General features: G+C 56.6%; 1 protein-coding gene across 1 annotated transcript; it reads right to left on the reverse strand.

The window, feature by feature from the left end:
• Window positions 1–73: 73 nt before the first annotated feature.
• Window positions 74–25,289, reverse strand: CNKSR1 (connector enhancer of kinase suppressor of Ras 1). The gene is made up of 21 exons (XM_044997829.1): window positions 25,155–25,289; window positions 23,984–24,141; window positions 23,497–23,699; window positions 22,620–22,704; window positions 17,590–17,631; window positions 17,338–17,457; window positions 17,188–17,247; window positions 16,603–16,671; window positions 14,303–14,431; window positions 13,768–13,853; window positions 11,487–11,602; window positions 10,121–10,302; window positions 9,424–9,454; window positions 7,392–7,564; window positions 6,158–6,231; window positions 5,451–5,522; window positions 4,974–5,047; window positions 3,719–3,783; window positions 3,347–3,476; window positions 2,596–2,777; window positions 74–2,507 (listed from the first exon to the last, which is right to left on the reverse strand). The coding sequence occupies exons 1-21, from the start codon at window positions 25,204–25,206 to the stop codon at window positions 2,298–2,300; spliced, it is 2,313 nt and encodes a 770-aa protein (XP_044853764.1). The 5' UTR covers window positions 25,207–25,289; the 3' UTR covers window positions 74–2,297.
• Between the last annotated feature and the right edge of the window lie 189 nt (window positions 25,290–25,478).

Below are 25,478 nucleotides of genomic sequence, written 5' to 3' on the forward strand. Positions count from 1 at the left end.
CATCTTCCACCCCACAGGGCTGGCATTGCTGGTAACAGGGATGTACGGGCCGGCCAGGCAGGGAAAAATCACCCGCCCCACACACACACCTGTTTCTCTGGAGCCAGCTAGTCCCTGCATTTTAGAGACAGGCTGCTATTCCGAAACTTAAAATCCAAGAAAAGGAGGCAAAGCTGGACCTGCCATCAACACAGTTTTATTCATGCCCCAAGAAAACCAACCTTGCCTGCTTCAAACAACCCCTGTCTATTCCAGCTAGAAGTGGCCAGATGCAGAGAGATTGAGGATGGAACAGAGGAGTGGTTTGATCATACATAAAAACCTAATCCTCCGCTGTACACAAATCCGGCAGGGGAGAGCGCTTAGAAAAAATTAAAACAGCTTTGACAATAGAAAAATATAACAACGGCTGCTTTCCTTTCCCCGAAGCTCACAAGGGATGGAGGGATTTCCCCCCTCCCACCAGGAACAAGCCCCCAAGCCTGCAGGCTGGCTGAGACTGGAGGTACTGAATTAGAGAGAGGGGGTGGGCAAGGGAATAGCTCCATGCGCTGGTGAGCCGGTTCTGGCTGTCCAGGAAGCTGGGGCAGCAGAACCAAGCAGCGAGGGTGGTAACTTTAGGGCGCAGGCAAGCTCCGGCACCAAAGCCTATTGCAAGCCATAGGAAGACTCTCCCCAAGCTTCGAATTGGTCTCCAGCCCTGGCAGCTGCTGAAGATAATGAGATGATGGAGGCTCAACCTTCTCCTGCTCTAAGCCGCCAAGGAAATGCCCTGCTAACTCACTGCCATTAGCCAGAGGCAGCTTCAGGTTCACGTGTAGGGGGACAGGGTGGGTACATTTCATTCTGGTTCCTATAAGAGTCAGGGTTACCTAGAACGGGCCCTGAACTGATTTGTCAGCAAAGGAAGGGACTTGGGATCAGGCACTTGCATAAACTAAAAATAAAAATGGAAAGTTAAAATGCTAGAAAACAGCTGGATATTTTACTTAAAATGACTGGCAGGGCTGCAGCAAACCAGCTGGTGTCAGCCTGTCCACGCTGCAGCAGGAGTGAGCCGCCCAGCCCACCTCCTCAGACTTGTGCTAATGCTGCAAAAAATAGCTGTGTAGACACTGCGGCTCGGGCTGGTGCTTGGGCTCTGACAACTGGGGGATGAAGGCACGAGAGCCCAAGTCGCAACATTAAAGCAACCTCCACACCGCTAGTTTTAGAGCGGTAGCATGAGCCCTGCTAGCACACGTCTGGGGAGGTTGGCGGGGAGGCTTGCTTTCCAGTGCAGTGTAGACAGGTCCTGGCTGTTTAAACAGAACAAAGCAGAGCTCCCTCAACAGCAACACATCCATCACCTTCGAGGGGAGCTGGCTCAGATCTTTACCCTGGCTAAATGGACTAACAGCCTACATCTGTAACACGGCCTTGCAGCAGAGGATCTCAGAGTTTTGGCCACATGAATTAATGAAACTACACAGCAGCTTTATGAGGCAGATCAGTCTTATCCCCTTTTAAATATAGGGAAACTAAGGCAAATCACCCAAGGTCACACTTGGGAGTTAGCAGCAGAGCAGAGAATGGCACTTAAGAGTCCAACTCTGTCCACTAGCAAATACTGTTACACAGAATTATTTGTACGTATATGAAAACCAGCCTCTCTCTTTATCAAATGAATATCTACCACTGCAAGCAGAGCCAGAGGGGGCCAGGCAGCACTTCTCTGATCCTTCTATCCATAAAAGATCTTCCATCACACGGGCTCTTGGTTCTGATCGGGCTCTGGATGGATGTCAAGTGATGAGAAATGCCAAGGCATCAACATGTTGAATATCCCAATCTCAGAATTATCCCCAGAGAGACCGTTCTGGCCTCACAGCGCTGGGTTCAGTTACTCAGTGAAGTAGATGGATGCATATTCATTAAGCATCACTGGGAAATGGAAACAGCAGTTCTTTTAAAACAAGCAATTCTCTCTAGACCCAACCGAGGCTCCATTCTGAGAATTCCTCCCTCGGTCCTCAGAATTACAAGGCTTTGTCAAAAGTAGTTCCCTGCATAAAAATCCTGCTCTCAGGGGAGAGCCTTAAACGGTGTCCTTAAAACGCATCCCACTCTCCAGTTAAATTGACACACTGCGTGCTGTAAGCGAGCACCATTCCTCCTTGCTCTCAGAGCATCGCGTTTCTTATTGGGACAGAGAGGACAGGAATCTCTCTCCGGAATGAGAGAGGGACGTGTTATTCCCTGCACTGGAGGTTTATGAAAGGAAAGTTATTGCTCAGGATCTGCCCCGTTCCCATGTGTTACGGCGTCGCACCGGCAGCTTCCTGTGGACTGGATTCAGCGCCAAGTTCTGCTTCTAGACCTTCAGCCTGGCTTGGCCTGGCCACCCACCACTGGTGGATTTCCTGGTATAACTCTTGATGCTCTTCTTTCCAGTGTCTGAATTTCTCCGAGGTCAGTTCCGAGTCATTCAGGAGCTGATCGAGGATCTGGAGCTCAGCCACCTTCGCCTGCAAAAGGAAAAGAACATTCCCTGCTGCTCAGTCCTTGTGCATCAGAGGGCATTACACGGCGAGAGGGCTTGAACGTTTCACCTACTTTGAGCGTGCTTTGCAGGGCCCGGACCAGGTGAATTCTCTCGTTGATCTGGGGGTTCTTGTTGCGCTTGATGAAGGATTTGCGGTACTGCTCGTGGGTCAGGAGCTGGCACGTGCCGATGAGAGACACCCCGCCTTGCTTCAGACACTTAATCAGGGACTCCAGTTCTTCGCCAGGGGAGTCTGCATGCGGAGGGGGGACATAACACACAGCAGATAGAGTTAGAGTGGGGCTGGAACAGCCTCTGTGCCAGGGCGATGGGCTTGTGGGGAGTAGGTGGAGCCTGCTGCCAGGATGACCCCAAGCAGATCAGGCCAGTTCAGGAGCCTGGTACTCTGTGGTCAGGAGGGTTATGAAAACTTCCACAGAAGGCGCCAGAGAAATACGACAGGCCCCAGACACAGCGGCTAGCTCACAGAATGGCATGTTAGTGCCACAACAGGAGCTACGGCCCTTTGGGCATTCTAACACCAATCGTACCGGCACACACCAGACCAGATCCCGGGGGGAGGCTGAACAGAAAGGGGATGGGGCGGGTCATAGGAGATTCTTCACAACAAAGGAGAAGCCCTGACACAACCTCCACATCCAATGCCCACCTGCCCCAGAAAGGACCCGCTTGTGTAACACAGCCCAGAGGATTAATTAACTGCTATACCTGGACCAGTCACCAGAGGGCCACACTGAGCACAGGTGATGCTCGGCGGCCCAAATCCAGGCCTGGTCTCAGAACAGCAGCGCCAGCACTTACCCAGGGGCGAGCAGGGCCTGCCACTGCCAGGGACGGGGCTCCCCAGGGGGCCCGTGGGGTCGGGGCTCCCCACTGCAGCACCGGGCTGGGCTCCCTGCAGAGTGGTTAGCAGCTCCCTTCTCTTCGGCAGCTGAGGAAGAACATTTGTTTAGAGACCTCCCCCGACAGCAAGGAATCCCAGCTCCCGAGGAGGCTGCGAAGAGCCACGATCCTCGCGCCCTTTGCCGAGCTGCGTTTGACACCCGCGCCGCAGGACCGCCCGCCAGCATCCGCAAAGGGAGGGCCAAGAGCTGACCCCATGTCCCATCACACAGGGCCAGGGCTCTCCCCAGCTGGGCTGTAGGATCCGCCCTCCTCCCCGATGACACTCACCAGATCAGATCCAGGCCTGGGAGCGTCGTCGTCAGGATCCTCAGCTTCCGTCTCACTGTAGCAGTCTGGCAGGAGAAGCACAGCGGGGACTATCAGCGGGAAAGCCCGGACCTGCCACGGACCTTCGCTCCCGCACAGCACACGTTGCCCTGCTCCAGCTCCTTCCCTCCAAGGATCTCACAGCACTTTAGTGAGAAGAAGGGGCCCAACCTACCAGCTGGGGATGATCCTCACAGAGTGGAGGCAAGGCCTCTTGGTCCCCGAGCTGGTCATCTAACCATTAGGCCTCACTGCATCGCCTCACCCAACCTCGCTCCAGCCCTGCTGCCGCTTGGTGACTGGAGGAGTCATGGCTCAGCAACATCGTCACCCCCTCCCCATCATACAGCGCAGCAAGCTCCTCCCAGGCCAGGAAAGGAGAGACCGGGAGCTGGAACGGAGCCTGGCTCGCCCACATCTTTGGATTCTTGGTCTTGGGGGGGGGGGGTGCCTGCAGTCAGCGCAGAGTGGGACCCTTTTCCTTGACCCCTCTACCCCAGACTCACCACCTTTTTCAGGGGTGTCCCTCATTTAGTCTCAAAGGTCCTATGCTGCACACAAAACTGGGGTCCCCTCGCTTTTGTCAAAAGGCGCGTGTGTCAGCAGTCACTGCGCTGAGGTTACAAAAGTCCCAGTGCCAGCGGGATGGATCCTGCCACATTTCAGGCCTCCCACGTGAATCGCTCGCGTGTGCCCCTCCTTTCAGATCTCGCTCACCGTGCGGTTGGGCCTTCACCAGCTGAACACAGAACTCTGGAGAAGAGACGCTCTGTGCCACTGGGCCCACGCTTCAGACTCCCGAGCCAGAGGCAACTGACTTTCCTCTCTCCCCTAGTGAGGGCTACTGGGCTCCAACATCCAAGAGCTTTGGTTCCCCACCAGTACTTAAAATGTCTATGTGCACCCGTCGGGGGGGGGGCACAGTGGGGGAGGCCACAGACCCAGCCAATTAAAAGGAGAGCAGTGTCCTGAGGGCTGCACTTTAAGCATTGTCTTCCTGAAGCGGCTGCTCCCAGATTACAAGAGACGCCCCCCCCACACACTTTTCAGACCACTTGCAGCACTGGCCCCCCTCCCAGCTAACTATCCCGCCCCCGTTTATGTAGATACGGGAGTGGAGCCCGCTGGAGTCAGGAGGATGCTGGGAGGGGCTCATCCAGTCACCCTGTAGGGACGTGGCACGTAATAACTGGTTTGCAAGGTGCCTGGTTCCTACCTTCTTCTCTGTGCGGGAGCGATTCCTGGGCCAGCTTGTATTTGGTTTTTGCAGCGATCAAACCACTCACCCACCTGGGAAGACAAACAGATCACGTACAGTCGCCAAAGAGATCCCCTCCCAGGTTCCCAGGCACTTCACCTTCCATCACACGAACCACCTCACGCGTGGGGAAAGCCATCTCAGACCAATGCTTTTCGGAATCAGAGATCCAGCCCTCTTCCACAGCCACCTCCCTTCCCGGCAGCCCGAACCCTCGGGGCGGGTTCCACAAATCACAGTCGGCCGGTACGATTCAGTGAAGGCAATTTGGACACAGCCTCCCGTGACCACAGGAACTGTAGATTCAGGCTGGTTCAGCCCCTCCCTAGAATTCTGGAGCTTAACTGCATCCAGGTAATTTAGCGAGCAAGGAGAGGGTTTTGTAGCCGATCACCACAGGGTATTTACTTAGCAATGTCAAATCCTGCTACTTACATGCTCAGATCAGCCAGAGTCTCTGCTGCGAAGATGAAAGGTTTGTACTTCTCATGGCAGAGCTGGAAGACACTGAAAGAAGAACAAGGACGTGGCTAGATTATCCACAAATTCCTCCCATATTAGCAGGCGGCTGTAACTCTTAAGAGTGAAGCTAGTGTCCAATTCTTAGCTCCATTTCCAGCCTCCCCCAGGGCTATCTGGGCTCTGTTGAAACACATGTTCACCCTTAACTTGCAGAGCCTTTTGTTTGGGATTTTTAAATGACCTTCCCCCGACATTAATCAAATTCAAACCCATCCACAATGAGCAGTCTGGAGACAGTCTTTCCCGCTAGGCAGTTCTCTAAATTTCCACCTGGTAGATGGCGCTCCTGCACCACGCCCTACAGCGCCCCCTGCTGGGAGAGGGCTGCTTGTTTCCCCTACAGCCAGGGCTCCTGCACCGTTACTCAGCGCCTCCTGTTGGAGAGGTGGGGACTGGAGCAGCTGGGAGCATCTCCCCACACAGAGCTCCTGCACCGTTGCGTACGGCTAGTCCGCTTGGCGCCAAGCGCTCTGTCGGATGCGCTGCCCTACGGAGAATGCTCCCACGCCATCCCCAGCAGCAAGCAGCTCCTGGGTGCTTCAGGGTCCTCCTCTCCCAGCTTAAAAATTCACCCTCCTCTCCCAAAGCTGAGGTCTCTGCCCAGCATCTCACACACTCACTATTTCTTCTTCTGCTCCCGGGTGCTTTCCAGGTCATAGGTCGACACGTTGATCAGGCCTACGGCTTTCTCATCCTGGGTGGTGAAACAAGGGGCACATCACACACAGGGGGCTTTGGGGCATCACGCGGGACTCTGTGGTCAGGAGAGCCATTGTACCAAGAAGAACAAGGAGTCCAGTGGCACCTTAAAGACTAACAGATTTATTTGGGCATAAGCTTTCGTAGGTAAAAAACCCACTTCTTCAGATGTCTCCATGAAGAAGTGGGTTTTTTACCCATGAAAGTTTATGCCCAAATAAATCTGTTAGTCTTTAAGGTGCCACTGGACTCCTTGTTGTTTTTGTGGATACAGACTAACACGGCTGCCCCGATACTTGTGCCAAGAAGGTAAATCAACAACATGTGGCTTACTCCGGGAACGCCATGCTGTCCTTGGGGACCTCCTTGGGGGGAGGGATAGCTCAGTGGTTTGAGCATTGGCCTGCTAAACCCAGGGTTGAGAGTTCAGTCCTTGAGGGGGCCATTTAGGGGTCTGGAGTTTGTCTTGCTTTGAGCAGGGGGTTGGACTAGATACCTCCTGAGGTCCCTTCCCACCCTGATATTCTCTGATTATAACAATAAATAATAATCCCCAGTTCTTCTCATCTAGCCTTTCTGCACATAGGCCTGAATGCGCTTTACAGAGGAGATCAGGGTCCTTCTTATAAATGGGGTTGGTGGAGTCAGAGGGTGGGGAAAAGCCCACGAAGCAGGTGCAGGATCCACCTTCTTCCAGCTCTCTCTGTGGGGCTGTTACACCCACCCACTCACCCCTCTTACACATCACCCCTGAATTTGGCTCACTGAGTTATCTGAGCGCAGAGGAGTCTCATTTGGGGCCAGGAGAGAAGGGGCAGCGAGGGCCACTGCTAACGGGAGGGAGAGGCACAGAAATCTCTACCCCACCCCCACGCTCTAAACTTCTTAAGCTGACTGCCAATTCCTTCCCTTACCCATCAGTGGCTGGGCTGACCTAGGCCTGGGGAGTCCACTGGGCTCTGAGCACAGCGAAGTCAAACTTGTCTCACTTTACACAGTCCCTGTAGATTTGTCCCAGGATCTCCAGAGTCCAGCAGCCAACACCCCCTTCCCTCCCGCCCTAAGCCCCCTGAGTACACGGCACCTCTGCTGACCCCCCTCCCCCCACCTGCCCCTTTCCACTAATCCCCAGCAGAGCTCGCGGGACGCACTCACACTGGGCTGGTTGTACCAGTAGAGAACGTGGCCCTTCAGCACAAACCAGCAGCGTTTCCATTTCTGGGACATGAATCCCACGTGGTCTTTCTTCTTCAGGAGCCAGCCATCGCAGTCCACCTTGCCCAGCTCCCGACAGGACACCCGCCGGCGGCTCAGCCTGGTAGCCACTCCTGCAAGGATGGAGAAGAGGGGGCAGAGGAGCTCTCTCCAACAGAGGAGCCACCAGCCGCCCATGGATCCTGCCCCAGCCATGCCCTGTCAGCGGGGTCCGGGAGCTGCTTCTCCCCCACCCCCACCCCTCTGTGCCCTCGCACTGCTAGGGGACAGCAGAGACACGGAAGAGCCCTGTAGGCAGTGGGGAAAGTCCCACTCTGTGGTGCATGACAACGGGGAGCCTGGGCCCTGGGTGCCCACACCCGTTAATGCACCAGCCAGTCATCCCCATCTGCCTCTGGTCACAAAGCACATAAGCTTGGTGGTTCTCGGCCTAGCCCCTGGAGGGACCCTCTCCATACCCCACCACCACTATGGACTGCAGCTGCTGGCACCCGGCAGCGAGGAGACGGGGCAGGAGCTGCACTGGCGGGGGAAGGGGCCTGGCTCGGCCCAGTGCTGAGCCCCTCACTTCCGTGGCAGAAGCTCACCAAGGAGCAGAGGAGGGGGGAAGGGGCGGGGGGGGAGAGGAAGGTTCAGAGCAGGTTCTCCCAGCCCCAGGCTCAGAACAGAGACACCCGGATTCGGTTCCACAGCCAAGAGGAGCAGCACCAGACGGAGGGTTGCCTGGGCCGTGCTCTGCTCCCCGGCACGCAGACACCACTTCTGCCGCCCCAAGCACCACGTCAGGCCCTTCCTTCGGGGTCGATGCAGCCTGAGCGCGTTCTGCATCTGGTGCCCACGCGCCACAGAATGCCAGGGAGCCACGTCCCGCAGGACCCCTCTTCCCTCCTGGCTGTGTCGCAAGCAGGGCTGGCCTTAGGGAAATTGCAGCCTGGTGCCCCGTGGGTCTGGTGCCCCCCCATTGCCCTCACGGGCTCCCTGGGATCCCCACACTCCCTTCCCTCCAACCCCTGCACTGTGCCCCCTTCGCCCCTAACACCCCTGCATCCCCCCTCCAGCGCCCCCGGGGGGAAACGGACCTGGATGCACGGAGCAGCTGCATTGCTGCTCACACCAACACACAACTGCGGCTCCGCTGCCCCATGCACCCCTAGGGGGCTGTGCCGGGGGGAGCGACGTCAGGGCTCCCTGCAGCCAGGTCACGTTCCCCACCTGCTCTGGGGAAGGAGAAGGCAGGAGAGCAGCAGCTCCTGAAGCTCACCTCACAGCACAGGCGGGGAAAGTGACCTGGATGCAGGGAGGGAGGGAGAGAGGGTGTGTGTGTGTGTGTGTGTGTCTCTCACATACACACAGTGTGTGTCGGTGCCTGGGGGTGTGTGTGAGAAAGACAGTGTGTGCGCACCTGAGTGAGTATGAGCGCGCTGTCTCTTTAAGAAAGCGCTCCAGCCCGTTCAGACATAGGCAGCTGTCTTGGGACCCAGAGAGGCAGCAGCATGGGCAGATTCCCCCCTGCCCTGTCACCCCCGCCCTGCTGAGACCAGGCGCATGGGCAGGGGGAGGGGGGCACCCCGACATCAGCCTTGCCCCGCACAGCAGACAGGACACTCCCAGTCCCGAGCAGCAGGGGAGCAGGAGAGAGGAGGGGTCCCCTGCTCTGGAGGAGTCACCTGGCTGGTCGTCCAACTGCCCCCCTGCAGCCTGGGTCCCCCGCCCCCTCCAGTTGCGGCTGCTCACCCAATCAGCCCAGCTACGGCAGGTCAGGTGGGACTCAGCAAACCCTGCGCACGGTGCCCTCTTTGGCGGGTTGCCCTGGGCCACCGGCCCGTGGCCAAGTTAATGTGCAACCTAAGAATGCGCCTTGGGCCTGGGGAAAAACAAACCTTTGTGGAAGGGGAGGAAACGCTCTGATCCCCTGGTTAACCTGGAGCTCACGACTGTCAAACCCACAGGGGGACGGGAGGCGGCCACTCACCTTTCTGCCTGGAGCAACTCCTGGTGCCGCTCTGAAAGGGATGAAGAGGACACAGATGCACGTGGTTAGAAAGATCCTGGCCACGCAAGCAACTCACAAGGCTTTTGGGAGGCAGACGATAAAGTGAAGGAGACGCCATTATCTATGGCACTGGCCTGCCAGTGGAGAGCAGACAATGCACTCGCTGGCTGGCCGTGGTATGCGGGAAATGGCTGGGTGATCACCGCTCTCTTGCTTAGAGCACCCGAGGGCTCTAGCTAGTTCAGCATGCAGCTGCTTGCCCACCAGGTGATGTTAACTGCAGGGTAGGGTATACTCCCACTGACTTCACTGGGAGCAGAGTTAGGCCAGCCCTGAGCTTATCATTTGCAAGGATGAAACTGAGGGTCCTGTTAAGTTATTTGCCTCAGACATCCTGCAGCAGTGAGTTCCACAAGTTAACCATACCCAAAGTTAAAGATTTTTTTCCCCCTCTCATCTCAGTTTTACATTTGTTGCCTGTTAAATTTCTAATGGAGTTCCTTCTGGTCTTACAGGGCAGGGGCATTAGGAGCCCATGCAACCTTCTCTACCCCATCCACATTTATATTAGTCTTGTGTGCTGCATTAGAGGCCTCAGCCACCTCAGGCCCAGGGGGTTGTCGCTGTACGGACACACAGGCAGAGACTGGCCTAGGCTCGGTTGCTCTCCTCTCACCCTTTTTGGAAGGGCGGGAGATTCTGGTCCCCGACTTCTGCTGCCAATTCTGTTCTCTGGGGACTCCTTCGATCTGAGGTCCAAGGTGCTGGGTCTGGCTGGAGCGACAGCAACGGGGGAGCTGCACCCTTCAAATCCTGTCCCCAAACCTTGGCTCTCCAACGCAGGGGCTGCTGAAGTGTCTGCAAAGATCAAACCGGTCAGGGGGACGCCAACACCTCTGAGCCACGTGGCGATTTGTATTTCACTTGCACGGAGAGGTCAGGCAGCGGGTTAAAAATTTAGGGCCAGATCCCCCGCTGGCCCCACTCAAGCCTTTACTCTGTAACACGAGCGCCATTCCAGTTGCTCAAGCCCAGAGGTTTGCAAGGGGCCTACCCTTTAAGGCGTGAAGCACAGTATGGTCCATGCTGCATTTTACCCGATCACTGTAGTCTCAACTCACATCCCTCACCCCATGGCCACGCAAAGCAAACAAGCTCGGCGGGGAAGCTGGCCCTCCAGGTCCAATGTTACCACATGCTCTGCATATACCCTACATGGAGCACCTTTGCACACATCACGCAGTGGATAATCTCTCAGGAGATCTCCAAGTGCTCTGGGAACCTTAGTCGATTAAAGTTTCAGAAGAGCCCTGCAAGGAGGGTGCTATCAGCACTGTTTTTCACATGGGGAAACTGAGGTACAGAGCTGTTACGGGACCTGCTTAAAGTCGCACAGTGAGTCAGCAGCCAAGCCAGGAAGAGACGCCGGATACCCAGGCCTCCGTTCTAAGCAGTAGGCAGCACTCTTTAGACCTGCTCTGACTGACTCCAGTCGGCTTGGTCCCTTTCCTGACTTACTTATATTACAGTAGCATGAAGAGGATCAGATTGGGCCTCCCATGTGCACGGCGCTGTACGGGAGGCAGAGTGTCTGGGCAGGAACCAGTTATAACAGGAGTCCCAGTCACAGGCGTTGACATTTTTCCCTGGTGGGTGGCTCCATCCCCGCTCTGCCCTCAGGTCCTGCCTCCTCTCCATCCCTCCCACCCCAACCCAAGGCACCCCCTCCCTCTCCCAGCACCTTCCACCAGCTGCTCCCTGCTCTGCTGGCAGCACTGGGACCCTGCCGAACAGCTGTGGCTGGTGGGTACTGAGCACCCCTTATTTCCCACCCCACCCCACGGGTGCTTGAGCCTCAGAACACCCCCGGAGTCAGCACCTATGGTCCCGGTGTTGCTCTGCACGGGAATCTCAGCCGAGTATCTGCCCACAATCCCGTCCCACTAGCCTGCAACAAGCAGCGCTCACCCCAGCGTGGAAAGCCTTTCAGAGGAGGGCTTGCTGCTTTCCACAGGATGCGGAGGGCATCTGTTCTCTCCTACCTTCAGTGGGGAGTCGCTGTAGGAAGTCCCTGGTCTCCTCTCCGGGGTGGCTTGAGTCGAACGCCTCCTCTTCGCCAGTGGCGAGATCCAGCGCAGAGTCCAGCGCGGCGATCACGCTTCAGGGGAGGAGAAACCATTAACTAGCACTTGACAGCAAACTAACCCTGTAGCAGGTTTGCTATTCAGCAGAATCGCGCCGCCCTGCAAGCCCCAGTGGTGTGTGGGCGGGAGCATTTCATCAGAGTTCAGTTCAGCAAAGAATCGCCTGTCAGTGCTGGTCACGTGGGGCGTTTTTACCTGTGGCACCACACGTGCGATCTAGGAGCTGATTCTGCATCATTTTCCTCTCCCACACAAAATGTTACCTCATGGAAAAGTCAGTGGGGCAAAACAAGTGCGAGGCTACGGATAAAAATTAAATAAGTACTGCCCTGAGCTTCTGTGGTGCTTTTCAGCCAGAGATCTCACAGCACTTCATAAATTATCCCCACCTTCCAGATGGGGAAACTGAGACACAGACTTTTTTAAGTGATTTGTCCAAGGTCCCCCAGCTGGCCAGCAGCCAAGCCAGGAATAAAACTCTAGTCTCCAGAGTTGAAGTCCAGGGCTCTATCCATGAGGCAAACACTGCCTAGCAAGGCCACAACACCATTGTGAGGAAGGGACAGCTCGTCCTCTTTTTCCAGATGGGGAAACTGAGGCATGGAGGCGCTGTGACTTGCCCAGATCGCATAGCAAATTTATGACAGAACTGGGAATGAAACCCAGAGTCCCAACTCCCAGTGTCTGATCCAAAAAAACAGACCACATTTCCTCTCCTCCTCATCCCATCCTTCCCCAAATACAAAGGTTCCCGTTTCCAGAGAGAGGAGGGATGTTTTTAATCTTTTCTACCTCCCCATCCCTCCCACCAGAAGATCCTTAAGGAAACAAATAGTTTTGCTTATAATTAATTCACAACAACATTAAAAATTTCCCTGGCATGTGAGGCTGAAAACAGGAACCTTGCTCTGGTGACCATGATCGTATCAGATCTACCGGCTACCTGAGCAAACCTACAGAAGCAGGGTCTTTGACTTGCACAGCCTACGAATTGGGCGTGTTTAGTCTAGAGAAGTGAAGGCTAATGGGGACATGATAACAGAGTCCAAACACCTGAAAGGTTGTGAGAAAGAGGACCGCGCTCAATTGTTTTCCAAGTCCACTGAGAGTAGGGACAAGAAGTAATTGGCTTTGGTTTGTAGCAGGGGAGATTTTGGTTAGATATTAGGAAAAGTTTTCTAACTTGCAAGATAGTTAAGCACTGGACCAGGTTACCTAGGGAGGTTGTGGAATCCCCATCATCAGAGGCTTTTAAGAACAGGTCAGACAAACACATGTCAAGAATAGTCTAGGTCAGGGGTTCTCCGGACAAATGTTTTGATGGCCTCAGAGTGTGGCCACCAACTCTTTTACTTAATTAGCCTTAGGAAAAACAAATAAATATGCACATAGACACGTCCAAACCATAGTACTTGATTTACTGCTAGCTAGTAAGTCTGTTATAAAAAGTGAAATGAACAAACACACAAGTACACCTCTACCTTGATATAACGTGACCCATAACACAAATTGGGATACAACGCGGTAAGATTTTTTGGCTCCCGAGGACAGCGTTATATCGCTGTAGAGGTGCATCACTTTTCACCGTAGACTTACTCAGTCCTGCCAAACCTGGGGACAAATTAAGCCCATAATGAGGGGTTGGGGGTGGCAGCGGGGGGCTGGGCTCCGGGGCCCTGGAGCCCAAAGCTCCACTGCCAGCGCCTGCCAGCCCACCACCCCAGGGCTGAAGCCCAAAGCCTGAGCCCCACCGCCCCTGGGAAGGTGGGGAACTCACCGGCTGCCTGCTCCTCTGGCGTTGTGCCCCAGGTGTCTCCAGAGGGGGACAGGGCCCAACCCCTGCAGGCGGCCCCAGCAACCAACAACAAGGTGGTGCATCCAGGAGCAACAGGAAGAGGGAGGGGCTGTTACTTCCCCCTCTCCCCCCCCAGGTTGTGGCCACAAGAAAAGCTCCTGGTGGCCACACCTGAGAAACTCTGCTTCTAGGTGTACTTGCTTCTGCCTCAGCACGGGGGGCTGGACTAGACTTCTGAGGTCCCTATCCGCCCCACCTTTCTGTGGGTAACAGACAATGCCTAGTCCCTCCTCCCAACACAGCGGCAAGGGCAGAGCCATGAGAGAGGCCTAGAGAAAGACTAGCAATAGGAAGCCACTTCAGAGTAAGGTTCTGGGCTCTTACCTGGAAGGCAGGGAGACCAAGCTTACTGGAGAGTCGTCGTTTTCCAAGCCAGGAGATTCTGCAGCATCCAAGAAGCTTCCAGGCGCCTATAAAACAGTCAGCGAATTTCCATCCTGCGCACCACTGGAGCTCAAGAGACACACAGCAGAGCAGGGTCACCCTACTACCGTTCTTCTGTGCTGCTGGGACAATGCCTTCAGCACTGAGTCAGACCCGACTCCGGGCACTTCACAAAAGCATTGACACGAGAGAAGGACTGGAATGAAAGAGAAGGCCCAGGAAGGAGCCTCCAGCCAGCACAAGGAGGATTTGGGAGCACACTGGGTGGGGAAGGGAGCTGGTGCCCCCTCCAAAAGACACCGATGCAATTACAGCTAGCCCTGGGGACGAGGCAAAGAGGGCCCTGGGATCCATCTCCGAACGCATGCGCTGAGCCCAGCGCGACTGGGTTCCTAGCCAGTCACTGCCTATTCAGCACAGCAAGTGAAGGTTCAGTTCTCCTGCTGGGGGTATGGGGGTACCGGGTCCTGCTTACCTGATGGCACGGAGACCTGGGGGAACACGGGGACCCCACAGAGGTTAGTGGAATCTTCTTCAGCACCAACGTCACCTGGTTTGGCTTTTCGAGTATTTTCTTCACTAGATTCACTCGAGTCCAACCCACCTGCGCATGGGATTAGCAGATCAGTGCTCATCACCAGCACAGGCTGAATCGCACTCAATGGGTTGTTTGAAACAGGCAACTCCGCAGGTCAGTCTACTCTGTTACATGGGCTCTGTCAGCTGGTAAGGCCATCGGTTTGACCTTGTGTCTGGTAACTATTACTCTGGAGCGCGAGCACCACTAGCCACAGGATTTCAGAAGGGGGATGTTCTCTCCCTAGGCACCCCCTGGTACAATCAATGGTCAGGGTTTAGACCCCTACCTCAATTACAGCTCCATGGTGCGCCACAAACAATGCTACAAACCAGTTAAACACCTGGCCATCAAAGCAGTTTCGTAAGCTAGTCATCCACACCTTTCTCATTTCACTGTCCATTTCTGCAGGACCACCGGCCAGTCAGAGACATTCAGCTAATAGCCTGCAGCCTGCCAGCTGGTCATCCTCCCTGTCAGAGGGTCAGCAGGATACTCACACCTTCTTGTCAATTGTTTGAAATGGGCCATCTTGATTATCACTACAACAATTTTTTTTCTCCTGCTGCTAATAGCCCACCTTAATCAATTAGTCTCATTATAGCTGGTATGGCAACACCCATTTTTTCATGTTCTCTGTGTATATATCTTCCTACTGTATTTTCCACTGCATGCATCCGAGCCCACGAAAGCTTATGCTCAAACAAATTTGTTAGTCTCTAAGGTGCCACAAGCCCTCCTGATCTTTTTGCTGATACAGGCTAACACGGCTGCTACTCTGAAACCTGTCACCATGAAAACTGGCTTTCAATGGAACAATTTTTACACTAAGTATCTGATTTCGGTAGAAATCAGTTTTATTGTTGCTGCAAACCTGAATGCCCACAAAGAGTTCAGGTTTGTTCAAATACTGAAATGTTTAATTTTGGATAGACTTCGTGGTGCCTCATGGGAGTTGTAGTCCAGCTGCTTCATCTCCCTGTTCTCCTCTATAAGCTGGGCTTTCCAGCCAGACTACATATCCCATGCTGCATCACACCCAGGGACGATCATGCACCATCTGCTCTCCCCAAGAGGTGAGGCTGGTGCATCATGGGAGCTATAGTCCAGCCAGGGAGCCCAGTTAGAGGAGAGCGGGAGCACGAGCACCCAAACAACAACTCCCAGGAGGTACCGCAGCACCATTGCTGAACCCAGTTATTTCAGGTTTTGATTTTTTTTGCTGAAAAGTTAAACCTTTCTTCCCACAGGAAAAGACCCACTTTCCGACCAGCTCGAGCAAACAGTCGCCCACCTAACCAGATGCTTCACTGTCAAATGGAGAGAATGATTCTGACCCCACTTGGCTGGGCAGTCGAGATTTATGAAGCTAAATTAACTGATGGTTGTAAGCGCATGGAGAGCTCAGCCAAGTGCTGGGTGTTTGCCTCTCCCAGGACGGAGCCAGAAACCCTCCTTTCCTCCCCCTCTTCTGGTTTCAGTCTGTCGAGCATGTGGCAGAAACACCCGGGTTCCTTACAGCGATTCCTGGGCGTGCCCGTGCGCTTGTGTTTAGAATGGGGTGGGGGGGAGGGGAGAGCCAGGCTTTGGTGGGGTTTGCTTCTCCTCCATGCGGGAGGCGAGTCAGAGAGCAAAGAGGGGACGGAGGAAAGAAAAAGGCGCTAGCACCAGGCTTTCTAATAAAGGAAACTAGCCATGCTAGCATCTGGGTCATACAGACGCCTACAGCCAAGAGGGTCCAGAGCGGTTAAGTGGGAACCGGCCAGTCTTAGTAAACATGAGTAGGGACACGTTCCATTGTCATCCCAGGACCTCGGAGCCCTTTATAAAGGGGGAGCCAGCATAATCCCCTTGTCAGGTCGGGGGGTTCGAGGCCTAAAGTCGAAGTGAGTTTTAGCCTGATCCCTTCGGGGTGGGGGTCACACCTTCTGCTGGGAAAGAGCCTTGCATGTGGGGAGCCCCACCAGACCCAGAGAGAACGAAAGTGACTGGCCAAAGGTGACACAGTGAGTCAGGACTAGAACCCAAAGCCCCCACTCCATGCAGCACCCTCTGCCGAGTATGACGTTCTTCCCCAGGGCAGACCTTACACATCAGCCATGATTGCAGCTACATTCAGAGGCCTCCCTTCCTGGTAGGATTTTGGCTGTCCCAAGAGACCAACATGCTAACGGGAGTGAGGACGGGGCCATACTTACCACCACCTGCCCGTTGACTTGAACAATCTCATCCCCCGGCAGGATCTGGCTGCAGTGGTCAGCTGGACACTAGGACGAGAGGCAAGGAAAAGACCGAAAGGTGTCAGAACCATGCTTGCTGGGAAGCTGAGAAAGGCGGCAGCGCAAGTGGCTTGAGCCTAATCAGCGTTAAGCAGCTCTCAGGCTGATGTAAGTCAGAGGGGCTCAGAAAAGGGGGATTAACCATTAACTTGCAGGCCTGATCTTTTGGGCGATTCCCGCAGGATCACAGGCGTGAGGGCAGGAGATGACTGAACCAAGGCGCCCGCTGAAGCCTTGGCCAAGGTTAGCGTGACACTGGACTCAGTCCAGTCTTGTCCAGTGCAGCCCATGTCCTAGAGCTGATTCAGGAAGAGGGTTTAGCACCTTAACAAGCCCAGGGAGTTCTGATACCCAGACTAGATTTTGCTCATCATGGACCAGTGTAGGAAGGTTTAAGAAGGGGGCTACGTTGGGACACCAGTTCTGAGCCATCTCCCTGCACCTGCAGGCTGGAAAGACCAAATCAGAAGCCATCTTCCCCTCCCCCTCCCCCAAATCTCTCACCTCAGTGGCAGTTCCCGCTATGAAGTGGAGGCAGGAGTTGGTGGATTTGATCTCGATGCCCTGCAGAGAGGGACAGACAGAGTTTGGAAACGTCAAACGGGTCCCCAGCGTGAGCCAGAGGCGAGGATTGCGGCGGAGGAGCGGACTCACCAGACTGTCCTCTGGCTCCGTGGGCACAAGGTCTACGCTCTCCAAGATGGCGGTCCGGTTCAGCAGGGCTGCCGGGCTGCCGCTCGAGATGTTCTCACAGATCCCCGCGAGGTGCCTGCACTGAAAGACAGCAGGAGAGACTCATTCCTCAGGAAACCCGCCAGGTCCTCATGGCTTCTACAGAAGGGCAGTAGCGACCTCAGGCACACCCCAATATGTGTTCTTCTGCACTGAACACACACAGGTACTTACAATCAGCAGGATCCGGTTCTCTCTCTCAGACACTCTGCAGTCCTAGAAGAATGAGAGACACGCGATAATTTAGGCTGATCCAGCTTTACATGCTGTAACTCCCCGAGATGCTTCCTGGCCAGGAGCAGATCATGACAGCCCTGCTTGGGGGCATCATGTGTAACAGCCCCAGGTCTTGCAGTAGTGGTGCTGGTGGCTCCGCTCCCAATGCCCCCGTGCCGCCGGCCTCCAGGTGAGACGCAAGATTGAGGCTCTGCAGTCACGAAAGACTTCTCAGCCCTGGTTTTTAAGAGCAGTAGCAGGATTAACCCCAGCGCCCTGGCCAGCTTCCAGGGCAGGTTGTTACATTCCACCAGCCTCAACTCCTCCAGCTGTCTCCAATGGAGACGCCATTCTTCACTCATTCCCGTCAGCGCCGCCTGGCTCCTCCCAGATAGCGGCTGCATGTTGCAGGGAAGCCTGTGTTTGGGGGAGGGAAGGCCTGGCCGATCACATCTAGGCCTAGAGAGCACACTGGGATCCATGAGGACAGGCGCTGCGGAGAGGCACCACCACCCCTTCCCCTACAGACAGGGGGATTGGCCCCTGCAGGTCGGCTGACGGTGCTCATGCTCCCAGAGACGGGTACTCTGCCAAGAGGTCATTTTAGTCTCTGCCATTTAGCCCAGATGGGGACAAACAGAGCGCAAGCGTCCCAGGCAGCACACGACTCCCCGACAACGTCTGTCTGGGGAGTCACTGGGCGACCGCACTGAGCCCTCACACGACCCTGCACAGCAATGGAGAAAGGATCCGGGAGCAGAGGAGCTGGCAGTGCTCTCGGAGCTACTCCTCGCTCGAAGGACAGAGCTTTGAGAGACTCCTCTTGGCTTCCAGGGGCTTTGGATGAGTCCCCGAGGCCATAATCCAGCCTCTTCTTGTGAATTTCACTAGAAAAATCAGAGTGACTCCGGCAAGAGGAGAAGGCCGGGGGACGGGAGTGGGGAAAACACCCTGGGGATGGGAAATAAGAATGAACTTGTCAACCCAGGCGGCTAGAATGTGGGGCAGCCCCTGGGTTAGGCACAGAGGGGGATCTGTCCACAGGGCCGTTGGTGTTTGGAAGGCTCTGCCCCCTCCCCAAGGGAGAAGAATCCATTGTTGGGATGCGGGACGGGGGCAAAGGGCGAGAGGTGCCTTACTGAGGCCATGCTTGCTCACACACAGAGTTACACCAGCCTCCGGATCTGGGATCAGAAAGGGACCCACCCCCCAGGGCACAATGGCAGGGAGCTCTCTGCTTAGCATGGCAGAGGAAGGGGTGAACCACAGCGAGTTAGCGCAGCCGCGGCGCTGAGCTCCCCTCTGTTGCACGTGCAGGGGCGGCTCTACGTTTTTGGCCACCCCAAGCAGTCATGCCCGGGAGGCGCCCCGGAGCCGCGGGAGCAGCGGACCTCCCGCGGGCATGACTGCGGAGGGTCCGCTGGTCGCGCGGCTCGGCTGGACCTCCGGACGGTTCGCAGGTCCAGCGGCTCCGGTGGAGCTGCCGCAGTCATGCCTGCGGGAGGTCCACTGGAGCCGCGGGACAAGCGCCCCCTCCGCAGTCATGCCTGCGGCAGGTCCGCTCGTCTCGGGGCTCCGGTGGACCTCCCGCAGGCATGACTGTGGCAGGTCCGCCGGCCCAGCCTGCCGCCCCCCCCAGGAAAGGGCCGCCCCACGCGGGTGCTTGCCCCGCTGGGGTCTAGAGCCGGCCCTGTGCACGTGGCACCGGTGGATCCTGGCTCTACTTTTAGGTTATTAGTAGGGTCAGTTTCTTCCTGCCCCACAGCCCTAAACCCACCACCTCTGGCCCCTGCCCCCCCAGACCCTGTCCCCTGGCCCTCCGCCCCCCTCCTGCCCCCGCCCCCCCAGACCCTGTCCCCCGGCCCTCCACCCCCTGCCTGCCCCCGCCCCCCCAGACCCTGTCCCCTGGCCCTCCACCCCCTGCCTGCCCCCGCCCCCCCAGACCCTGTCCCCTGGCCCTCCACCCCCCTCCTGCCCCCGCCCCCCCAGACCCTGTCCCCCTGCCCTCCGCCCCCCTCCTGCCCCGCCCCCCCACACCATGTCCCCCTGCCCTCCGCCCCCCTCCTGCCCCCGCTCCCCCAGACCCTGTCCCCCTGCCCTCCGCCCCCCTCCTGCCCCCGCTCCCCCAGACCCTGGCCCTCCACCCCCCTCCTGCCCCCGCCCCCCCAGACCCTGTCCCCTGGCCCTCCACCCCCCTCCTGCCCCCGCCCCCCCAGACCCTGGCCCTCCACCCCCCCTCCGGCCCCCCCCCCCCAGACCCTGTCCCCTGGCCCTCCACCCCCCTCCTGCCCCCACCCCCCAGACCCGGTCCCCTGGCCCTACGCCCTCCCCAGACCCTGTCCCCTCGCCCCCCACCCCCCCCCGGCCCCCGCCCCCACCGACCCTGTCCCCTGGCCCTCCGCCCCCCTCCTGCCCCTGCCCCCCCAGACCCTGTCCCCTGGCCCTCCACCCCCTCTCCTGCCCCCCCAGACCCTGTCCCCTGGCCCTCCACCCACCCCCCTCATTTACAAGCCATTAAGGATTCCCTGTGTCTCCTTTTCCATCTCTCTCCATGTCACAATCTCCCCTCCCCCACCTCACAGTTACCCTTCCCTTCCAGACCCTGTTTCCAAAGCCGGAGAAGCCTCCCCCAGAGCCCATTCCAGCTGCGCCCTCTCCTGCCGGTGCCCTGGACTCTGCATTCCCTCCTGAGCAGGCCAGGATCTTCAGGGAACGATTAGCTCCCAGTACCTGTGGCTCAGCCGAGCCGCCGCCCCCGAATCTCTGGTTCAGCCCGTTAGGGAGGAGAGAGACTTTCGCTCAGCTGAGTCTCATGGACAACTGAGCTCCCCCCAGCCCGGAACCTGATCCCAAAGGGTGAATCACAGGGTTATATAAAGAACAGTTCCCCACCCCCCCTCTGATGTTGTTTATCTCCTGGTCCCTTCCCTGCTCACACTCTGGTCATTTTCTCTTCCCCTCTTTGCAGCTGACTGAGCTGTGCCAAGCCGAGGGTCCGATCGCGGCTGCACCCACCCATGGCTCTCATCTCCTATTGCCCACTTCCCCCGGGGCAGCACCTCAGAGGCACCGAGCCTTCCCCGGGCAGCTCAGGTACACGTGCCCCTTCGGCCAGCTTTGAATCACTGCCGTAACCTTTCTGTAAAGCGAGGCCGTTCCGGAGATAGATACCGACACGGGCTCAGGTGACCAGAGTGCACACGCCCCAGGCAAAGCGCGGTCTCTCCACTTCCAGACCTCGCTCCAGGAAGCCTTCACAGCGTGCTTGCAACACTAAAACCTACAGTCCCTCCCTGACCCTTCCTTGATGGGCTCCCCATGGACTTGCCCCTAAATTGGGTTCTTGAAGGCAAGACGCATGCCTAGGATTTGAACTGGCAGCACTGGTACCTCTTGCTGGTAACTGTCTACTCGAGCTGGAGAGCCCTGCTGGGGTCCAAGGAGGTGTTACAGGAGTCAGAACACTGGGACTCCAAAGGCATTGCTGGCTAGAAGCCATGCCGAGACCCGAGGCTGCTTTTACCATCTCGCAACCTGCGAATCCAAGATGAAGGAGCACTGCAGAACACTAGCGAACAGAGGACTGGAGGATGAAGGTACTTAACAGCACTCCTTCCCATGACCCAAATACCACCCCTCCGACTCCCCCCCGCCCCGCCAGCAGCGACTTGCTTATAGACATGACTCTAGTGGTTAGAGCAGGAGACTCGGAGCCAGGATTCAGGCATTTTCGCCCTGACACATTGTGCAAGTCAGTGCATCTCTGTGCCTCAATTTCCCCATCTACACGTGTGGGTGACCCTGACTTATTTAATAGAGCTTCATTCGGGTTTGTAAAGCACTTTGAGAACGGTAGGGGAAAGGTGCTATTGAAAGGCAGGGTATGGTTCTCTGTTCCATCATCTGACAGTTTATAATCTCCAGTCAGGTTCCTTCTTTTAAACAGTCTTCCACCAATATCCATTCATCTGACTCAGCTACCTGCTAACCCATCCCTGCCAGAGGTGGCAGTGCCCCACGTCCAATAAAAACACTTTGGAAGGACAAATGGTTTGCCTACAAAATGAACCATATTGCACGGCTCAGAATCATAATGCAGAAGGATATGGTTGGGTTCCCTATAAGTGACAAGCTCCAAATTGGACATTGGGCTGGTCTATCAATACACTCGGCTTTATCCTTGAAAAAATATATACTATATAACCAGTGCAAGGTTCACTTGTCTGTTCAGAAATGGCCCAACGTTTAGATGTATGGACACAATAAGAGCAACAGGAAGGTCTCCAGTACAGATTTAAATTGTAATGAAAACACACATTATTAAACAACATCTGCGGAAGCGTTAGTAACAAAACACTGCAGCAGGGGACTGCCCCAAAATGCAACTGACTTTGAGCAACAGACACGAGCCATTTTCATTCTCGGAGCTGAGGGAGATGCACAAACAATGAGGGACAAATTAAGAGTATGAGAAAGAAAAGCTTTAAAATCCAAGGGGCTAGTAACACCGTTTTAATGCAATGGTTAAATTGACAGCGTCCAGGGTTGCCGAGACTACGAGAAAATGTTTTGAATTGAAATAAGAACAAAGAAATTGATTCCCCAGTCCCGCTAGGAGCTCACACTCTCCTGGGATATGGGGTATTCGTCAGCCAAGGGGGAACATTCTGGAGAGGGGAGATCCTGATGAAGTTTTGGGAAACATCTCACTGATCGTTCGGTAGTGAGAAAAACGTGTGTGCGGCATGTGGGTGTCAGTCAGTCCTTACATTGTGCCCATCACCATGGTATCTGGACAGCCCTCCTTTTCTGCCCCTCCTTCTCTCACTTCCTAGGTCATGAGACACCCCGGCATGACACAAGTACTGACGAGACGTCGCCCTTATCCACAGGCCCCCCGCACATCTCAGGGGGTAACACGCAAACACGCCAACCCTGCCACAGTCTGGCTTTGGTTTCTTGGGATTTTTAAAACCCTCGTTACTGACCTGCTGCAGGATCTGGGCCAGCTCTCCGCAGAGTGAGACAATGTCCCGGCTGGCTGGGTAATCATTCAGGTGAGAGAAGAGATACCTGTGAAGTGCGGGAGTGAGACAGTCGTCAGGTCAAAGGAAGGCGGGAAAGGAGAGGGCCCAACGAGCCTCAAGTTAATTGAGGCACCGTCCTCCCCTTGGGCCAGGGCCTTAACACAAGCGAGGAATCTTCCAGGGTTTTATGGTGCTTTCTGAAGGGGCCCCAGCTGGCGATAGGCCCCAGCCGGCGATAGGACACAGAGCTCTTCGCCTGCAGCGGGCAGCTGCCGGGCGCTCAGTGGCCTGCGTGGAACAAGGTGGGAGTCTCGATCTTGTCCACACCCCACAGAGCCACCTCAGCAAAGGAGTGAGCAGGCTGTGGGGACGGAACTCCCCTCTGGCCGCAACAGGGGGTCCCCTCCAGGGCAGAGGCACATGGGCAGGGGATCCTTGTCCAGCCACTGCCCATGCTGTGCCCGTTCTCTGCACAGAAGGCTCCGGGCTGGCATGCTGCTGTTTTCACCATCACCAAGAACAGTGTGGTCACAGCACCGCCCTCCCGTCCCCAGTCACTGAGTGGAGCCTCGTCCTCTGGGCTAACAGACCATCCTCCTCTGGCCAGGGAGACACTGGCTGCCTTGCAGCCAGTCCTGACAGCACTGGGCCGGCGTCTCTTTCCGCCTCTGCAAAGATTGTGTGTGCAAACCCCACAGACACAGAAGGCCTGTAGCTTGCGTCCTGTGCCGTTCAGCGACCCCCTTTCTTATCATGTGGGATCCCTCCTTACGTGGCCCTGGCCTTCCAGCCTCCCCATGGGCTTTCCCTGGCCTCTGCAGACTGGTGGAGCAAGTACCTGTTGAGCCAGGAGAAGAGCCCCTTGGCCGCCGTGATCAGCTCAGCGATGCAGGCCAGGAGGTCCGGGGAGGGCGTCTCGATGGCCTCTCCATCATACACGGTCACCTTCCTGCGGCTCAGGATGAGGGTCTGGGTGGTCTGAGTGACTTGCTGCAGCTTCTCTGTCAGCGTCCCCAGGCTGGTGGTATCCAGCTCGTAGTTCTGGGAGAACAATCCAAACTAACTCAGCAGAGGAGAGAGGCGCCAGCCCTGGAGCAGCTCAGAACGAAGGCTGAGGGTGGCAGACATCCCACAACTCTGCACTGCTCCCTGAAACTGCTGGGTGGGGGGGGGCAGGATCCCCGACCCACCCATCCCCTGGATCCCAGAGCTCCCTCCATCTGGGAGGTCAGACACCAGGAGGGAACCCTCACACCATCGCTCGCCGCAGGCGGTGCTGGAGATTGGGAGAGGGCCTCGCCCCAGCCTCACAGCCACCCACTCACCAGCGCACACAGCTGCTCCACAGCTTCCAGAATGAGCTCCTGATGGCCAACACGCCGCAGCCCCAGTTCCTCCAAGCGCCGATAGGACAGCTGCAGCAAATCGTTCCCGGTCAGCGACCACGTCTCAAAGGGATACTGCTGCAGCGCCTTGTCCAGGCCTGAAAGGGGCAAACGCAGCTGCTCCCAGATCGCCCATGTCCAGACCTCAGCCTGGAATCCCCCTCTGCTGACAGCTCTGCCAGGCCTTCCTGTCCTCTTGCCTTCACCAGGGCTCAAGCCCTGAAGCATGAGTTTTAACAGCCCTCCCAGAATAGCATTAACTCATCTAACTCCAGACATTCTTGTTATCCACCAAATGGATCCAAACCCCTTTGGAGTCTTGCTGAGGTTTTGGCCTCAGACGCATCCTGTGGCAATGAGTTCCACTGTCGAGCTACGTGCTGTGTGAAAAAATAGTTCCTTGCATAGGTTTCAAGTTTGTCCCCTTCCTGTTTCACTGATTGGCCCCTTGTCCGGAGACTGGGAGAACAGAGCCTCTGATCTACCTTCTTCCCCATCCCACCTAGTGTGTAACACCAGTTACCTTCCCTGGCTGCCAGATCTGCTTCCTCCCTACTGGCGAGTCCCCATGGGGCTGCCTATCCACCCCCACCAGTATGTGCACCTCCCTGCATTGGGCTGTATATCCTCCCCCAGGAATGTCTCTCCTCCCCCAGGGCAGGGATCCGGGCCGGGCCCAGCCATGCCAGCATGCGTCTAACCCGCCTCTGCCAGAGCCCCCAGGTTTCAGGCGCTCCTGCTCCCAGCAGCCCTTGCACAGCTCCTCCTGCCAGCGCAGACTCTGCCCTGGGAGCGGGCTGCCCCCCTGCCCGCCCTCGGGGCTGGAGTGCACCCCCTGGCCATGGGGCTGGAACTAGGGGTGCTCCCACACCCCCTGGCCATGGGGCTGGAACTAGGGGTGCTCCCACACCCCCTGGCCACGGGGCTGGAACTAGGGGTGCTCCCACACCCCCTGGCCATGGGGCTGGAACTAGGGGTGCTCCCACACCCCCTGGCTTGAAGCGGTTTCCATCATACACGGGGTTTACGTTCCAGTCTGGTTCAACGGCTCTCAGCACCCCCCACCCCCCAAACTCTGCCAGCCCTGGAGCCACCACCCCGCCCCACTCACCTCTCAGCCACTGCACCACCTGCCCAGGGCTCCAGGCGCCGATGGGCTCCATGCCCAGCTCTGTTCCCGGAACGTCTGTCCAGGGGCAGGACTCCCGGACACACCTGAGCTGAGGCAGCCCCAGCAGGTAACTCCCAGCCGGCTCTGGGGTTGGTGCAGCTGCCTGTCGCTCAGCAGGGAGAGGCCCGCCCCCTCTGGAGGACCCTTCTCCCCTCCCCACGGGGAATTCCAAGCCCTTAGCAACCCAGCTCAGAGCTCTGCCCAACCTCCACCCCCCCGCCCCCACTGATTCAACAGGCTTATTACACACCCCGTCCCCCCAGG

This window comes from Mauremys mutica, chromosome 23 (genome assembly GCF_020497125.1).
Source record: "Mauremys mutica isolate MM-2020 ecotype Southern chromosome 23, ASM2049712v1, whole genome shotgun sequence".
NCBI lineage: Eukaryota > Metazoa > Chordata > Testudines > Geoemydidae > Mauremys > Mauremys mutica.